We start from the raw sequence: 14564 nt of genomic DNA, 5'->3' as shown, positions 1-14564 counted from the left end.
TTATTTGAAGATTGAGTATGGTCAAAAAGATTTTAAATCTTAAAAATTTTTCTATTTGTTTTCCAGAGAAATAGAACCAACAGAGAGAAATGGAGTGTGTATGTGTGTGTGCTCGTGTGTGTATAGAAAGAAAAAGATATTTTAAGGAACTGGTTCACACGGAGTAGGCAGACAGGGAAGAGTTGCAGTTTGATTCTGAAGGCAGTCTACTGGCAGAATTCCCTCTTTCTCCAGAAAGGTGAATCTTTTTCTATTAAGACTTTCAACAGGTTGGATGAAGCTCACGCACATTAAGGAGGGTAATATGCTTCACTCAAAGTCTACTGATTTAAATGGTATCATATCTAGAGGGAAGAGATATGGGAACATATGTATATGTATAACTGATTCACTTTGTTATAAAGCAGAAACTGACACACCATTGTAAACCAATTATACTCCAATAAAGACGTAAAAAAAAAAAATTACCTTCACAGAAACATTAGAACATTATCTGGGTACCGTGACCTAAATAAGTTGACACATCAAATTAACCATCACAAGGCCACCCCTTGTCAACTTGACACCCATACACATCTCCAGAAGATCCCTGTTAATGGGCGCACAATGTACAAAGATGTGATCTCTGACGACAATATATAAGGGGAGAGATGGAGATGTATAGGAACACAGTGTTTGGATTCCATTGAAATGTTGTCAGAATTATAAAAACTAGAATTTTATCAGTTTAAGATGGTAATTGTAATCTCCATGGTAACCACTAAGAAAATGACTAAAAAATACACAGAAAAGGAAAAAAGGGAATTGAAATAGTACTAAAAAAAATCAATCAAATTTTTAAAAAGGCAGTAATGGAGAAATTAAGGAACAAAATACATAAGACATAAAGAAATTAAATACCTAAGACCAGAAGTAAGTTTTACCTTATCAGTAATAGTGTTAAATGTAAATAATTTAAACTCTCCAATTAAAAGGTAGAGATGGTCAGACTGGGGAAAGAAAAACCAAAACCATAATTCTTCTACATGTTGTCTGTGAGTTCCCTGATTTATTTTTATCAATATTGAATATACTCTAGGGCTTCCCTGGTGGCACAGTGGTTGAGAGTCCGCCTACCGATGCAGGGGACACGGTTTCGTGCCCTGGTCCGGGAAGATCCCACATGCCACGGAGCGGCTGGGCCCGTGAGCCATGGCTGCTGAGCCTGCGTGTCCGGAGCCTGTGCTCCGCAACGGGAGAGGCCACAGCAGTGGGAGGCCCGCGTACCACAAAAAAAAAAAAAAAGAATATACTCTAAAAACCCTACCTTACAGAAAACTTAATAATGTATTATCATGATAACAATTTATATCAATGATAAAAATGTGATTATTTAATAATGGTGCTGGGGCAACTAAGAAGACTACTGGAAAACAATGAAATGTCTTTCTTACTCTCTTCTTATAAGAAAATAAAATCTGGGTGAATCAATGACTTAATTATAAAATAGAAAATAACAAAACTACTGCAAATATATCATCTCACACCAGTCAGAATGGCCATCATCAAAAAATCTAGAAACAATAAATGCTGGAGAGGGTGTGGAGAAAAGGGAACACTCTTGCACTGCTGGTGGGAATGTGAATTGGTTCAGCCATTATGGAGAACAGTATGGAGGTTCCTTAAAAAACTACAAATAGAACTACCATATGACCCAGCAATCCCACTACTGGGCATATACCCTGAGAAAACCAAAATTCAAAAAGAGTCATGTACCAAAATGTTCATTGCAGCTCTATTTACAATAGCCCAGAGATGGAAACAACCTAAGTGCCCGTCATCGGATGAATGGATAAAGAAGATGTGGCACATATATACAATGGAATATTACTCAGCCATAAAAAGAAACGAAATTGAGCTATTTGTAATGAGGTAGATAGACCTAGAGTCTGTCATACAGAGTGAAGTAAGTCAGAAAGAAAAAGACAAATACCGTATGCTAACACATATATATGGAATTTAAGAAAAAAATGTCATGAAGAACCTAGGGGTAAAGCAGGAATAAAGACGCAGACCTCTTAGAGAACGGACTTGAGGTTATGGGGAAGGGGAAGGGTGAGCGGTGACAGGGCGAGAGAGAGTCATGGGCATATACACAGTAACAAACGCAGTAAGGTAGATAGCTAGTGGGAAGCAGCCGCATGGCACAGGGATATTGGCTCGGTGCTTTGTGACAGCCTGGAGAGGTGGGATGGGGAGGGTGGGAGGGAGGGAGACGCAACAGGGAAGACATATGGGAACATATGTTTATGTATGACTGATTCACTTTGTTATAAAGCAGAAACTAACACACCATTGTAAAGCAATTATACCCCAATAAAGATGTTAAAAAAATATATATATATGAGAAATTTCTCTTACAATTTTATAAAGAGAAAGAATTATCTCAGTATATCCCTCATCCTTCCTAATCTGCTCTGTTCACCACCATATTAAAGCCCACCCATCTTGACCCCGGACCACAGCAACAGGTGCTGGAAGCCCTTGTGCATTTACAGTTTCGTTTTTGTGTTTGTTTGGGGCTAAGCTCTTCCCTGTCCACATCCTGACACTTTGACAAGCCCACACTGAACATCAAATGGAAAGGCACAAGAGTCTTTCTTATAATGCTCATGGAAATGCACAGTCTTAAAGGGTTTTTAAGCACCCCTCAGTACTACTCTTGCCAGCTCCGGAAGCCCTTGTGCAGAAAATCAACTTCTAACTCACTTTCCTTCCTGGGGTAAAGGAAACACGTGCAAAGCAAAAACCCCAGTCAACCACCCTGCCAGGCATGGTTTCTGCTGTTTTCCTGTGGCTCATAGAACCACATGGAACAGACATCACACCAGGTAGAAGAACCAGGGGTGCACTTCACAGACATGCCCTGGAAGGCTCTCCACCTGTTTCTGGTCTTGCCCCCTTTCAATCCAAGAGTGTGCTCTTATCGCATTGGTCCTCTGCCTAAAACAAACCTGATTCCTTCAGTCTTTCGCTTAAAACTTTTTGGAGTTGTCCCTCACTAACAAAATAAAACCCATGCTCCCTCCACGGTGTCCAGGACCCTGTGTGATCTCCTCCCACCTGTCCTGTTGACCTCTCCACCCTCCACTCACCCCAGCTGCCCCCTAGCTTTGCTAAAACAAGCCCAGCCCTGCCCCTTGGGGTGACAGTTCCCGGGGGCCCCCTCAGGAGCACTCTACCTGGCTCTCTGCACCAAAGTCACCAACCCCAGGAGGCCTTACCAACACCATCTCTGTCCCACCCATCACTCAATTATCCTCACAGTTCCTAGCTCATCTCTCTGACTGTCACGTTTGTCCATCTGTCTGGGTGTCATCCTAGGAGGAGTGTTCCAGGAGGGCGGGGGCCTCACGTCCTCCACTAGCACAGCGCCTGGCACACGGAAGACTTCCAGTAAATGCCTGTGGAATAAGAACCAGGAACTGCAGGAATCAGAAGACCAGAAGGACATGAAGATAAGGCAGACAAGGGTCAGGTAAGGGTTGGAGATCAGTCGTAGAATTTACCTGGGGGACACAACTCCCAGAAGCTGCGCCTCCATCCCTGTGGGGCAGCTAATTGTTGGTGAACTCCATCCTTCCCTGTGGGCATGATTGAGGCAGCTGTGACCTATAGGGACAAAACAGGGACAGGCATGAGTGGCTTCCAGACTCTCACCCCTCCCAGAATCCATTCCACAATCCTTTCACCTCACCTCCAAAACTAAGCAGAACTTACACCTTTCTCCCAGCTCCAAAGTCTTAAATATTCTTCAGTATTTATGTTTGAACTTTCATGATTTGGGGCTAGCCAAGTAACATACCCTTGAAAAACTCTCCTTTATCCTTTTCTCTTATAGAAGAAAACGTGTTTATTCTAGAAAATAGGAGGAGGTAAAATTTTTATAAGGATACAAAAACTATATATGATCCCCTCATCTTAGAAATAGCATCCATTAATGTTTTGTCTCATTTAGTTCCACTATTTCACCATATGTGTGAATATTCTCTTTCTTTTACATACACACACACATTTACGAATGAGGGTTATATAATATGCAAACTTAAAAATATCAGGATACAGAGTCAAACATTAAATAATTTTTTGTTCACCAAATATTGATTAAATGATGAATTTCTGGTTTAAAAAGGTGCCTCAGACATCTAGACCAATAGAATAGAACAGATAGCCCAGAAATAGACTGTTGCATATATGGTCGAATGACTTGACAAGGAGTACCAAAATCATTTAATGGAGAAAGGACAATCTTGGGGAAACTGGATATCCATATGCAAAAATATGAACTTGGACCCTTACTTAACACCGTATACAAAAATTAACTCAAAATGGATCACAGATAGAAACATAAGAGTTAAAGCTATAAAACACTTAGGAGAAAACATAGGGGCAGTTCTTCATGAACTGGAATTTGGAAATGACTTCTTGGATATGACACCAAAAGCACAGGCAACATGAAAGAAATAGATAAATTGTGCTAACATCAAAATTTTAAACTTCTGTGCATCAAAAAAAACACAATTAACAGAGTGAAAGGGCAACGCACAGAATGGGAGAAATGTTTGCAAATCATATATCTGATAAGGGGTTAATATCCAGAATATATAAAGAACTCCTACAACACAACAACAATAATAATAATAAACAACCATTTTAAAATAAGTAAAAGATTTGAATAGATGTTTTTCCAGAGAAGATGTACAAATGGCCAATAAGCACATGAAAAGATGCTCAACATCACGCATCATTAGGGAAATGCAAATCAAAACCACAATGAGGTACCACTGCACATCCATTAGGATGGCCACTATTAAAAAAAGAAAGAAAAAAAGAAACCCATAAACTACAAGTGTTGGCAAAGATGTGGAGAAATTGGAAGTCTTGTGCACTGTTGGTGGGAATGTAAAATGATGCAGCCCCTATGGAAAACAGTTTCCATAAAATTTGGGGGTTTCTCAAAAAACTAAAAATAAAATTACTATATGATCTAGCAATGTCATCTCTGGGTATATATCCAAAAGAATTGAAAGCAAGGTCTCAAAGGGTTATTTGTACACCCATGTTCATAGCACCATTATTCACAATAGCCAAAAGATGGAAGTAACCCAAATGTCCATCAGTGGATGAATGGATAAACAATGTGGTATATACATAAAATGGAATATTATTCACCTTAAAAAAGAAGGAAATTCTGGCACATGCTACAACACGGATGAACCTGAGGACACTATCCTAAGTGAAATAAGCCAATCACCAAAATACCATATGATTCCGTTTACATGAGGTCCCTAGAGTAGTCAAATTCATGGAGAAAGTAGAATGGCCATTGCCGGGGTCTGGGTAGAGGGGAGAATTTGGATGTTGTTGTTTAATGAGTAGAGAGTTTCAGTTTTGCAAAATGAAAATAGCTCTAGAGATTGGTTGCACAACAATGAGAATATAGTTAATGCTAGTGAACTATACACTGAAAAATGGTTAAGATGGTGAATTTTATGCGATGTATACTTTACCACAATTTTAAAAAAAAATTTAAGGTGCCTGACAAGCTGTCCCTAATGGAACCTGTCCAGGATCTATTAAATACCAGAGAGTCACAGAAAAGTGACAATTTGTGTCACAATCTCTGAGCTATAAATGACATAAGAGCAATTGGAGAAATTTCAATGAGGTCCGCGAATTAGATGGTAATGTGTCGATGTTAATGTTCTGATTTGAAGGTTGTATTGTGGCTATGAGGGAGAATGTTCCTGTTTGTAGGGAGTACACACCAAAGTGTTCAGGAATGATATTCATCATGTTAGCATCTAGTTTTCAGATGGTCAGGATAAAGGGTTTTGTACAATATATGCAAATTTTCTGTAATTTTGAGTGTTTTAATAAATTAAGAAAATATGTCAGAATAAAAATACAGCACCCTCCCCAGGACACAAAGGAGGTGAGCCTAGGGTTGGCCTCAGCATCCTGCCTAAGGACAGTTTCCAGGCTGAAGCTCAGGAAGGGACCCGACAGAGACCCCGTGGCCTCTTAAGGGAGTGAGAGGAGTTCCAGGAGGCTGAATGCAGGGCGAGAACTGGAGAAGAAAAGCTGCCCAGAGAGAGCTCTGGAGACGTGCAGAGGGGCCCATCCAGTGTGTGGGTGAGTGCTCATCTGTGCACGCGCGGGAGGGACCCACCCCCGGCTGAGAAGAGACCGCTGGAAACCAGCCGGCTGACAAGGATCGAGGCTCGCCCGGGGCTGGCACTGTTCATGCTGCCATTAACCAGAGTGGACAGACTGCATAATAGGGGTGCTGCCTAGATATCAGTGGTTAACTACTATGTCCTTTGTAGTTAATGAATTTAATGCCCAAATAAGGCAAGTGTAGCCCAGGCATCGAACTTAAAAGCAAATATTGGAAGATCGAACTGATATTCAATTTTCTTTACTATGACTGGAACAATATCCAGCCCTCTTTAAAAGAACACAACAAAAATGAATACCTAAGAAAACAAAATTCACAATCTGTATCACTTAATAAAAAGTGACAGAGCAGGAAGCAGGAAAACATCAGAATAAGTAGGAAAAATTCAATCAATAGAAATTGTAGAAAGTGACAGAGACCATTGAATTAATCCACAAAGACTATAAAACAGCTATTTGAATCTTATACTCAGGGACATAAAAGAATAAAATGAACACAATCAGGAGAGAGATGGATGACATATAAAAGACAAACAAACAAACAAGAACCAAATGGAACTTCTAGAAATTTAAAAAGTAACCATATCTGTAATGACAGATATAGTGATCGGGATTGGAGCAACTAGATGTCCACATGCAAAAAACAAATCTAGATACAGACCTCAGGAAGGAAAGAATACCTGCCATCTAGCAGCCTTCAGCTGCGGCCACCTGTGGCCTGAGGAAGCTCAGGATGTGAAAACCCTGAGGAAACTCAGGATTTGAAAACACAGGATTCTGGCCCCAGATAGGTTAGGTGCATACTAAAGGAATGATTTCCGTGAGACCTGACTCTTGCATCTTCCCATATATAGAAAGGTGCTAAATTCCTTAACTTGGGATATCTGGGTTTTCTTTCATTAACAGTAATCTTTTGATGTTCCCAACTACCTGCCCTTTGTTGCAAACTCCTATATATCCTAGCTTCCCCTTCGCCTCCTCCGAGCAGTTCTCTCAGGGTTACTTGAGATGCTGCCTCCTGGGCTTGAAGTCCTAAAAATTCCCACCGAGGGACTTCCCTGGCGGTCCAGTGGTTAAGACTCCATGCTTCCAATGCAGGGGGCGTGGGTTTGATACCTGGTCAGGGAACTAAGATCCCACATGCCATGCGGCATGGCCAAAACCAAATAAATAAATTAAATTAAATAAAAATTCCCGCTGAATAAAACATAACTCTCAACTTTCAGGTTGTGATTTTTTTTTTTCTTTTTCGTACGTGGGCCTCTCACTGTTATGGCCTCTCCCGTTGCGGAGCACAGTCTCCGGACACGCAGGCTTAGCGGCCATGGCTCACGGGCCCAGCCGCTCCGCGGCATGTGGGATCCTCCCAGACCGGGGCACGAACCCGTGTCCCCTGCATCGGCAGGCAGACTCTCAACCACTGTGCCACCAGGGAAGCCCCTGGAAGGCAGATTTTTAACCACTGGACCACCAGGGAAGTCCCTGGTGATGACTTTCTAGATACAACTACCAAAGGCATGATCCATGAAAGAAATAACCGATAAGCTGGATTTCATTAAAGTTAAATTCTGCTTTGAAAAAAACAATATCAAAAGAATGAGAAGTCAAGTAACAGACTGGGAGAAAGTATTTGCAAAAGATACATCTAAAAAGGACTGTTTTCCAGGGGCTTCCCTGGTGGCGCAGTGGTTGAGAGTCCACCTGCCGATGCAGGGGACACAGGTTCGTGCCCCGGTCCGGGAAGATCCCACGTGCCGCAGAGCGACTAGGCCCGTGAGCCATGGCTGCTGAGCCTGCGCGCCCGGAGCCTGTGCTCCGCAACGGGAGAGACCACAACAGTGAGAGGCCCACATACTGCACACAAAAAAAAATTAAAATTAAAAATAAATAAATAAATAAATAAAAAGGACTGTTTTCCAAAATATACAAAGAACTTAAAAAAAACTCAACAATAAGAAAACGAACAACTGTGTTAAAAAATGGACAAAAGACCTTAACAGATACCTCACCAAAGAATATACAGATGGCCAATAAGCATACAAAAAGTTGATCCACATCATATGTCATCACGGAAATACAAAGTAAAACACTAATGAGATGCTGTACACACCTATAAGAATGGCCAAAACCTGGACACTGACAACACCAAATGCTGATGAAGAGGTGGAGCAACAGGAACTCTCAATTACTGCTGGTAAAAATGCAAATGGAAGAGCCACTTTGAAGATAGTTTTGTGGTTTCTTGCAAAACCAAACATACTCTTACCATATAATCCAGCAATTGTGCTCCTTTGTATTTACCCAAATGACTTGAAAATGTATGGCCACACAAAAACGTGAACACAGATGTTTATAGCAGCTTTTTTCACAATTGCCCAAACTTGGAAACAACCAAGATTTCCTTCAGTAGGTGAATCGATAAATAAACTGTGGTACATCCAGACAATGGAATGTTATTCAGGCCAGAAAAGAAATAAGCTGTCAAGCCATGAAAAGACATGGAGGAACCTCAAATGCATATCACTAAGTGAAAGAAGCCAATCTGAAAAGGCTACAGACTGTATGAATCCAATGACATGACATTCTGGAAAAGGCAAAACTATGGAGACAGTAAAAAGATCAATGGTTTCCAGCAGTTGGGGGCCAGGGAGGAATGAATAGGCAAAGCACAGAGGATTTTTAGGGCAGTGAAAATACTCTGTATGATACCGTAACAATAGTATACATTTGTCCAAGCTCATAGAACTTACAGCGCTAAGAGTGAACCATAATATAAATTATAAATTTATATTTATAAATTTATGGTTTATATAAATATAAACCATAATATAATATAAATTATGAACTTTGGGTGATTAGAATGTGTCAGTGTCAGTTCACTGGTTATAACACATGTACCACTCTGGTGGGTATGTTGATAATGGAGGAGACCATGTATGTGTCGGGACAGGGGGTATACGGGGAATCTATGTACCTTCCTTCAATTTTATTTTGACTCTAAAACTGCTCTAAAAGAATAAAGTCTTAAAAACAAAACAAACAAACAGCATGATAATACACACACACACACACAAAGGAAAAAAATGTACTGGATGGGGTTAACAGCAGATTAGGATGTGTAGAAAATCAGTGAACTTGGAGAGAAAGCAATAGAAACTATTCAAAATGAGAGAGAAATAAAACAGATCCGAAGTTGAGAGCATTTGGGCTCACCAGGCCCAAGGCCCTGCACTGCCATCCCGACACCACCTGACGTTGGGCTCCTCTGAGTTCCTCCAGGATGCCCCCAGCGCAGCACTCCACCCTGTGATTCAGAAGCTCCTGCCCCACCCCAGGGAGCCCACAGCACAGTGCCAATACATGCAGGTGGCAGCCACTGCGGGGCTGGGGGGTGGGAGACCACGTACCCTGTGGCCCTCCCAGCACCAGCGTGACCGACACCACGCTGAGGATGGTGATTCGTCCTCCCACACAGCCTCACATAGCGCCCACACAGCTCTCAGCAGCTTCAGAGGGCCCTGCAGACGTTCACTTCCTCCCGTTTTACAGCAGGAAGCAGGGGTACACAGGGTTCCAGAGCTGGAAGGAGCAGAGCAGGCCTGCAGTCTCCAGCTGCAGTCCCAAGACTCCTGTGGCCTGACTGAGCCTCTGAACCTCACAGTTCCCACTTTGAAAGAGAGAGAAACCTGGGGTAGAAGACCTACAACAGAAATGGGGCCCCATCACATGTGCAGAACAGGGACCTGGGTGAGGACCAAGCTCAGCTCTGCAGCTCATCTCATGTCATCCTTCCAAGAGCCCAAAGACATGGGCCTCATCTCATGCCAGGCAGGACTGGGGGCAGTAACTGGCCCTGGGTGACACCATTCAAGTGCAGAGCTGGGACCGCTGTCCCCCTGTCCCCTCCCCTGCTGCCTAACCTGCGGTCTCCTGGCCACCCACTCCCAGTCTCAGAAATCTCCTGGATCCTTGAAAATCTCTACTGGCACCGAGGAATCAAAACCACAGCACTGTGGTGCCCCATATTTACTTTAGACAAGCAGAGAAGTAAAGTTCAGTGTGGCAAGGGTGCAGGGAAACAGGCATACTTGTGGACTCTTGATGTGAGTTAAAATGGTCTGGCCTTTTTTTTGAGGACAGTTTGCCATTATATATAACGAAAGTATAATATTACCTAACCCATTGACACAACAATTTCACTTCCAAGGAGTTACCCAGTAGACGGTACACATGCATGTATGACACATACAAAGGTATATACTACAGTACAGTTGGAATTAGCAAAAAAAAAAAAAAAAGATATAATCTAGAAAGATATTCATGAAAGACAAGAATGAAATAAACTGGTTCACCCACATCTGCTTTACCTATACAATAAAATGTTATGCTGTTAAAAAGAATAGGATAAATCCGCATGTACTGACCTGAGACATCTAACGGAATTGGTTATTAACTCAGAATATAACAAAAGTGATCATGACTGTAAATGCATTTTTAAAAAAGCCATGAGAAGGGATGAGAACGGGAGTTTGGGATGTCAGAGGCCTAGGTCTCACATTCCCCAAACCATCAAGATCATATTTTGACCTTGTCTACACAGGTATTCTCACATTCACCTGGAAAAACACCTGTTGTACTAAAGTGATTCATTCATGCAGCAGCCTTAAACATGGGTCTCGTCTAGTATAGACTAATTTTTTAAAAAATTAATTCTGTAATCATTTTGTGATTATATGTTATTGCGTCTCTGAATTTTGAATTAATTTGTTAAATGAAAGTACTTAAAACTTCATGACACCTGTAATGTTGGTTTCACATTTAATTTTTTTTTTTTTTTTAAACATATAAGGAACCTGGAACATGCAGGGGTGGAGCCTTTCCACTTGAAGTGTCTTTAGGATGTGCATCACCATGGGTTTTCCTGTTTGCATCACCCACCTCTAAGGAAGGAGGGGCGGCTCCAGTTCCTGGCTGCCTGATGGTCATTTAAGGGCAGCCTCGCAGGCAATGTGACTAGAAGGAACTGGGAACCTCCTTCCTGTTGAAACTCAAGGGTCAGAACAAAACGTGTGGAAGGCAGCCTTCTTCTTGGGCTGCTGTTTAATCAATTTGTCATGAGTATGTTTTAGAATTTAAGCATAAGTGTAAAATAGTAAAAAGAAAGAAAGAAAAGACAGCCAATCTCTCTGTCGCTCCAGGCAGCTTGCCAGGGAGTTTCCAGCTTGACACTGCCCGCTCCAATGCCTGGAATACACTTCTGGGACCGCTCAGAAGGCCAGCCGGGCCGCGGACCGGGAAGGGGAGCGCGAGCTCTTCTCCCTCTGGGCCCGGGTCGGTCCTGCCGGGCCGTGACCCTGTTCCTTCCCCCGATTCTGCCCACTGTTGGTCCTGCGCGGGTGACCCGGGCAGGCACCCAGCCATGTCCGCCTGCCCACTCCCCCCACCCCGCTCCCTCCCCCGCTTCTGCCGCCCCCTCCCAGCCACCAGGCGATCCTTCCCCCCAGCCAGGACCCGCGGCGGGGACTCACCGATAGCAGGGCACCCCGGACGACAAAGATGAGAGCCAAGGGCCCCCGGAGCCGAGGCCTGGGACCGGGGGGGGCGCCCTGCTCGGGAGCCCGAGGCGGCCGGTGGGCTCTGTCCCCGCTGCCCCGTGCTGTCGCGGGGCGCTCGCTGTCCCAGCCGCCGCGGCGTGACAGCCTGCAGAGCCATCAGGAAGCAACAGTGTCTTTCGTGGGGCTCTGGATCGTCCCTGCCGCCCGTGGGGTGTGCGGGAGCTCACTCTTGTCTCTCTCTTTACTCTCTTGGGAGGGTGGACCGTCCTGACTTTTGTACTCGGCGGCGTTGAGTCACCTGGGCGGGGCAAAGAACGGAAGCCAGCTAGCGAATAGGCACACCGTTGTTGAAACACGTGATGTGTTGGCAGAGAGGCTCTGAATAAAAGGCCGTCGTCTTCTAGGTACACCTCCGGAAGGTGGGGGGCTGGACATAGAACTAACCCTCTGGCTACCCTGGGCACGTGGTTTGTTTCTGGATCCTGTCCTTCCCAGGACAGGCACAGAAGGTGGTGGTGAGGAGTTTGGGGGGACGAAGTGGGAGCTGACCACTCCCAGAAACTGTGCCCTCAGCTGTGACCAGGGTAGTGAGGTTGAGTCCGAACCCAGGACCTGTCCTGATCCCGTCCCCTTTCCAGAGCCAAAGCCTCCCGTGTTTATAAACTCTGAACTAACCTGCCCTGACTTTGGCGTTTTCCTCACACGGCTACTCCCTCACCCGCCCCCCCCCCCCCCCACCGCCACCGCAAGAGTCTCATTGACTGAGTTGATATGTTTCACTGCACCCAGGGTCACTTTGCAGCTCTGTCCCAGTGCGAAGCTTCTTGGTCAGGGCCTTGATCTTAGCATCTCTGTAGCCAGGTGTCTGGCTGGAGCAGACACTCAATGAACAGGTGAGTCGACCAAATGAAGTTCACAGAGGCATTGATCGCTGGGTCTGAATTCAGGTCACCATTAGGCTTCCGACCTCCCCCATCACCACCTTGCATGTTCTGGTAGTTTCAGGTCCATCATCTGACTTTCACACTCAGGACTTCATGTTATCTTGTCTCAGCCCTACTGCTCCTGCAGTCAGGCAAGCTGGAGGAACCCATTTCAGCCTTTCTTCAGGATTTTCCTTCCCTGTAGATTCCATAAAGCCCTTGGGAAACAGAACTGCTGGAGACTAATTGGCACATTAAACCAAATGGGCCAAGAGGGGGTCCCCACGTGGGTCAGGCCCTTTCAGCTGTCCCTATACCTCCGTCTCTGTGCCTGGCCTATTTTATCTTCATGACTCTCTGAATGTCCTTTGATGATAACAGGGCCCTGATTTTGCAATCCAAGGACACCACCCACATTGGGCAACGCTGCACTTTGGGCCATCAGGCTCAGAGGCATATGTCCAGGTCACTCCAGACTGTCCCATCTCTCTAGTTTGTCAGGACCAAGTAGGTACCAAACCTTCATCCCTCTCCTCAAGTTCCCATCATCTTCTTCTGCTCTCCATCTCATCCTGGAATGTCTGGGTTTGGCCTCTGCTATCTGTAGGCTGTTGCCAAGGACTCCATTGTGCTGTTCTCAAGCCCACGTCCCTCCTCTCTTATTCATGCCAAGGAGGAAGTGGGACACCGGCGGCTCCAGTGAAAATAATTTGTCAGTTGGCACTGGGAGGAAAAGGCTGGCTCTGACACTGTGTGATTTGGTGGTCCTGGGCTCTCTATCCTATAGGAGGTGTGAACATTTGCTAATACGATGCAGGTACAAATACTTCATTAAAAAGCTCCATGGAAGGTTTGTTACAGTACATTTCAGACTTGATGACACAAAATAAAAAGAAAGAGAAAAGAACCCTTATTATGAAACGCTTCTCTATTAAAAGGGAAAATCTATACGAAGGAGCCTGGTTCAGAGCGGGGTTGGTGGCTGTCTGGCTATGGTCCTCAGCTGGTGGGACCAAAACACGCTAAATGCATGGATCCGGTGTCCTGGGTTCAATGTGTAGAGGAGAGGAACAGTTGTCAAAGAGCAGACCCTTTACAGTGATTCAGCAGGGAAAGGACGAAGTGCGCCCTCAGGAGTAGAGGAGAAAGAGGAAACCCGAGAAACCACAGACGAGTAATGGAAGACTGTAACACCTGAATATGTGCAGCCTAAGAAAAAGGGCAAAGATGACTTGGGATTCAGGAAAGGGGTGGATGAAAATACACTATTGTAGTAATGGATTCAGAACACGTGCTAGAAATACCACAACTTGTCCAATCTCAAGATACTATGGGTTTTCAATAAAACTAAATATATATATATATACATATATATAAATTATTTAATGAAATTTCATGTAGTGGGCATGTTACATCCAGGCAGTGAAGTGGTGTGCGCCTGCTCTATCTTCTTTACTCCCTGGGACTAAGTTTTGGCCTCTCCGATCCTCAGTTTTCTTCTTTAAATGAACATGGTCGTATCTTTCACACTTGCTTTCTGTTTTAGAGTTAGAGCAGAAGTTGCTCCTGGCATAATGGAACATCAGGCTATCAAGAGTTCTAGCAGACTTCTCTGGATCCTGTGCCCACATTTTCAGAGGGATCCTTGATGGCCATTCCATACCATACTCTCTTAGCAACTTTCAAATATGCAATACAGTATTATTAATTATAATCTCCATGCTGTACATGACATCTCTAGGACTTATTTAATTTATAACTGGAACTTTATACCTCGTTCTTAAAGGGAGTGTCCTATTTTATCTTCTCCATCATGATGGCATTTACCTTAAGGTTCATTCTTTATTCCATCTCATTCAAAAGATTT

The 14564-nt window shown here is 43.9% G+C and overlaps 1 protein-coding gene and 1 long non-coding RNA gene across 2 annotated transcripts in view; one reads left to right on the top strand and one right to left on the bottom strand.

Moving 5' to 3' along the window:
* LOC101326346 (tumor necrosis factor receptor superfamily member 10A-like) overlaps window positions 1–11879 on the bottom strand; it is a 49311-nt gene extending 37432 nt beyond the window's left edge. Inside the window, exons 1-2 of the mRNA XM_033857667.2 lie at window positions 11748–11879; window positions 3549–3651 (exon numbers count right to left, since the gene is read on the bottom strand). Of these exons, the coding sequence (XP_033713558.1) occupies window positions 3549–3633 (85 nt within the window). The 5' untranslated portion in view covers window positions 3634–3651; window positions 11748–11879. The remainder of the gene's footprint in view (window positions 1–3548; window positions 3652–11747) is intronic.
* LOC141278941 (uncharacterized) overlaps window positions 1–14564 on the top strand; it is a 124438-nt gene that overhangs the window by 92424 nt on the left and 17450 nt on the right. The window lies entirely within an intron of this gene.

Source organism: Tursiops truncatus, chromosome 6 (genome assembly GCF_011762595.2).
Source record: "Tursiops truncatus isolate mTurTru1 chromosome 6, mTurTru1.mat.Y, whole genome shotgun sequence".
In the NCBI taxonomy this organism is placed as follows: Eukaryota; Metazoa; Chordata; class Mammalia; order Artiodactyla; family Delphinidae; genus Tursiops; species Tursiops truncatus.
The sequence above is the reverse complement of the archived record's forward strand: the minus strand, read 5'-3'. Positions and strand labels throughout refer to the sequence as shown.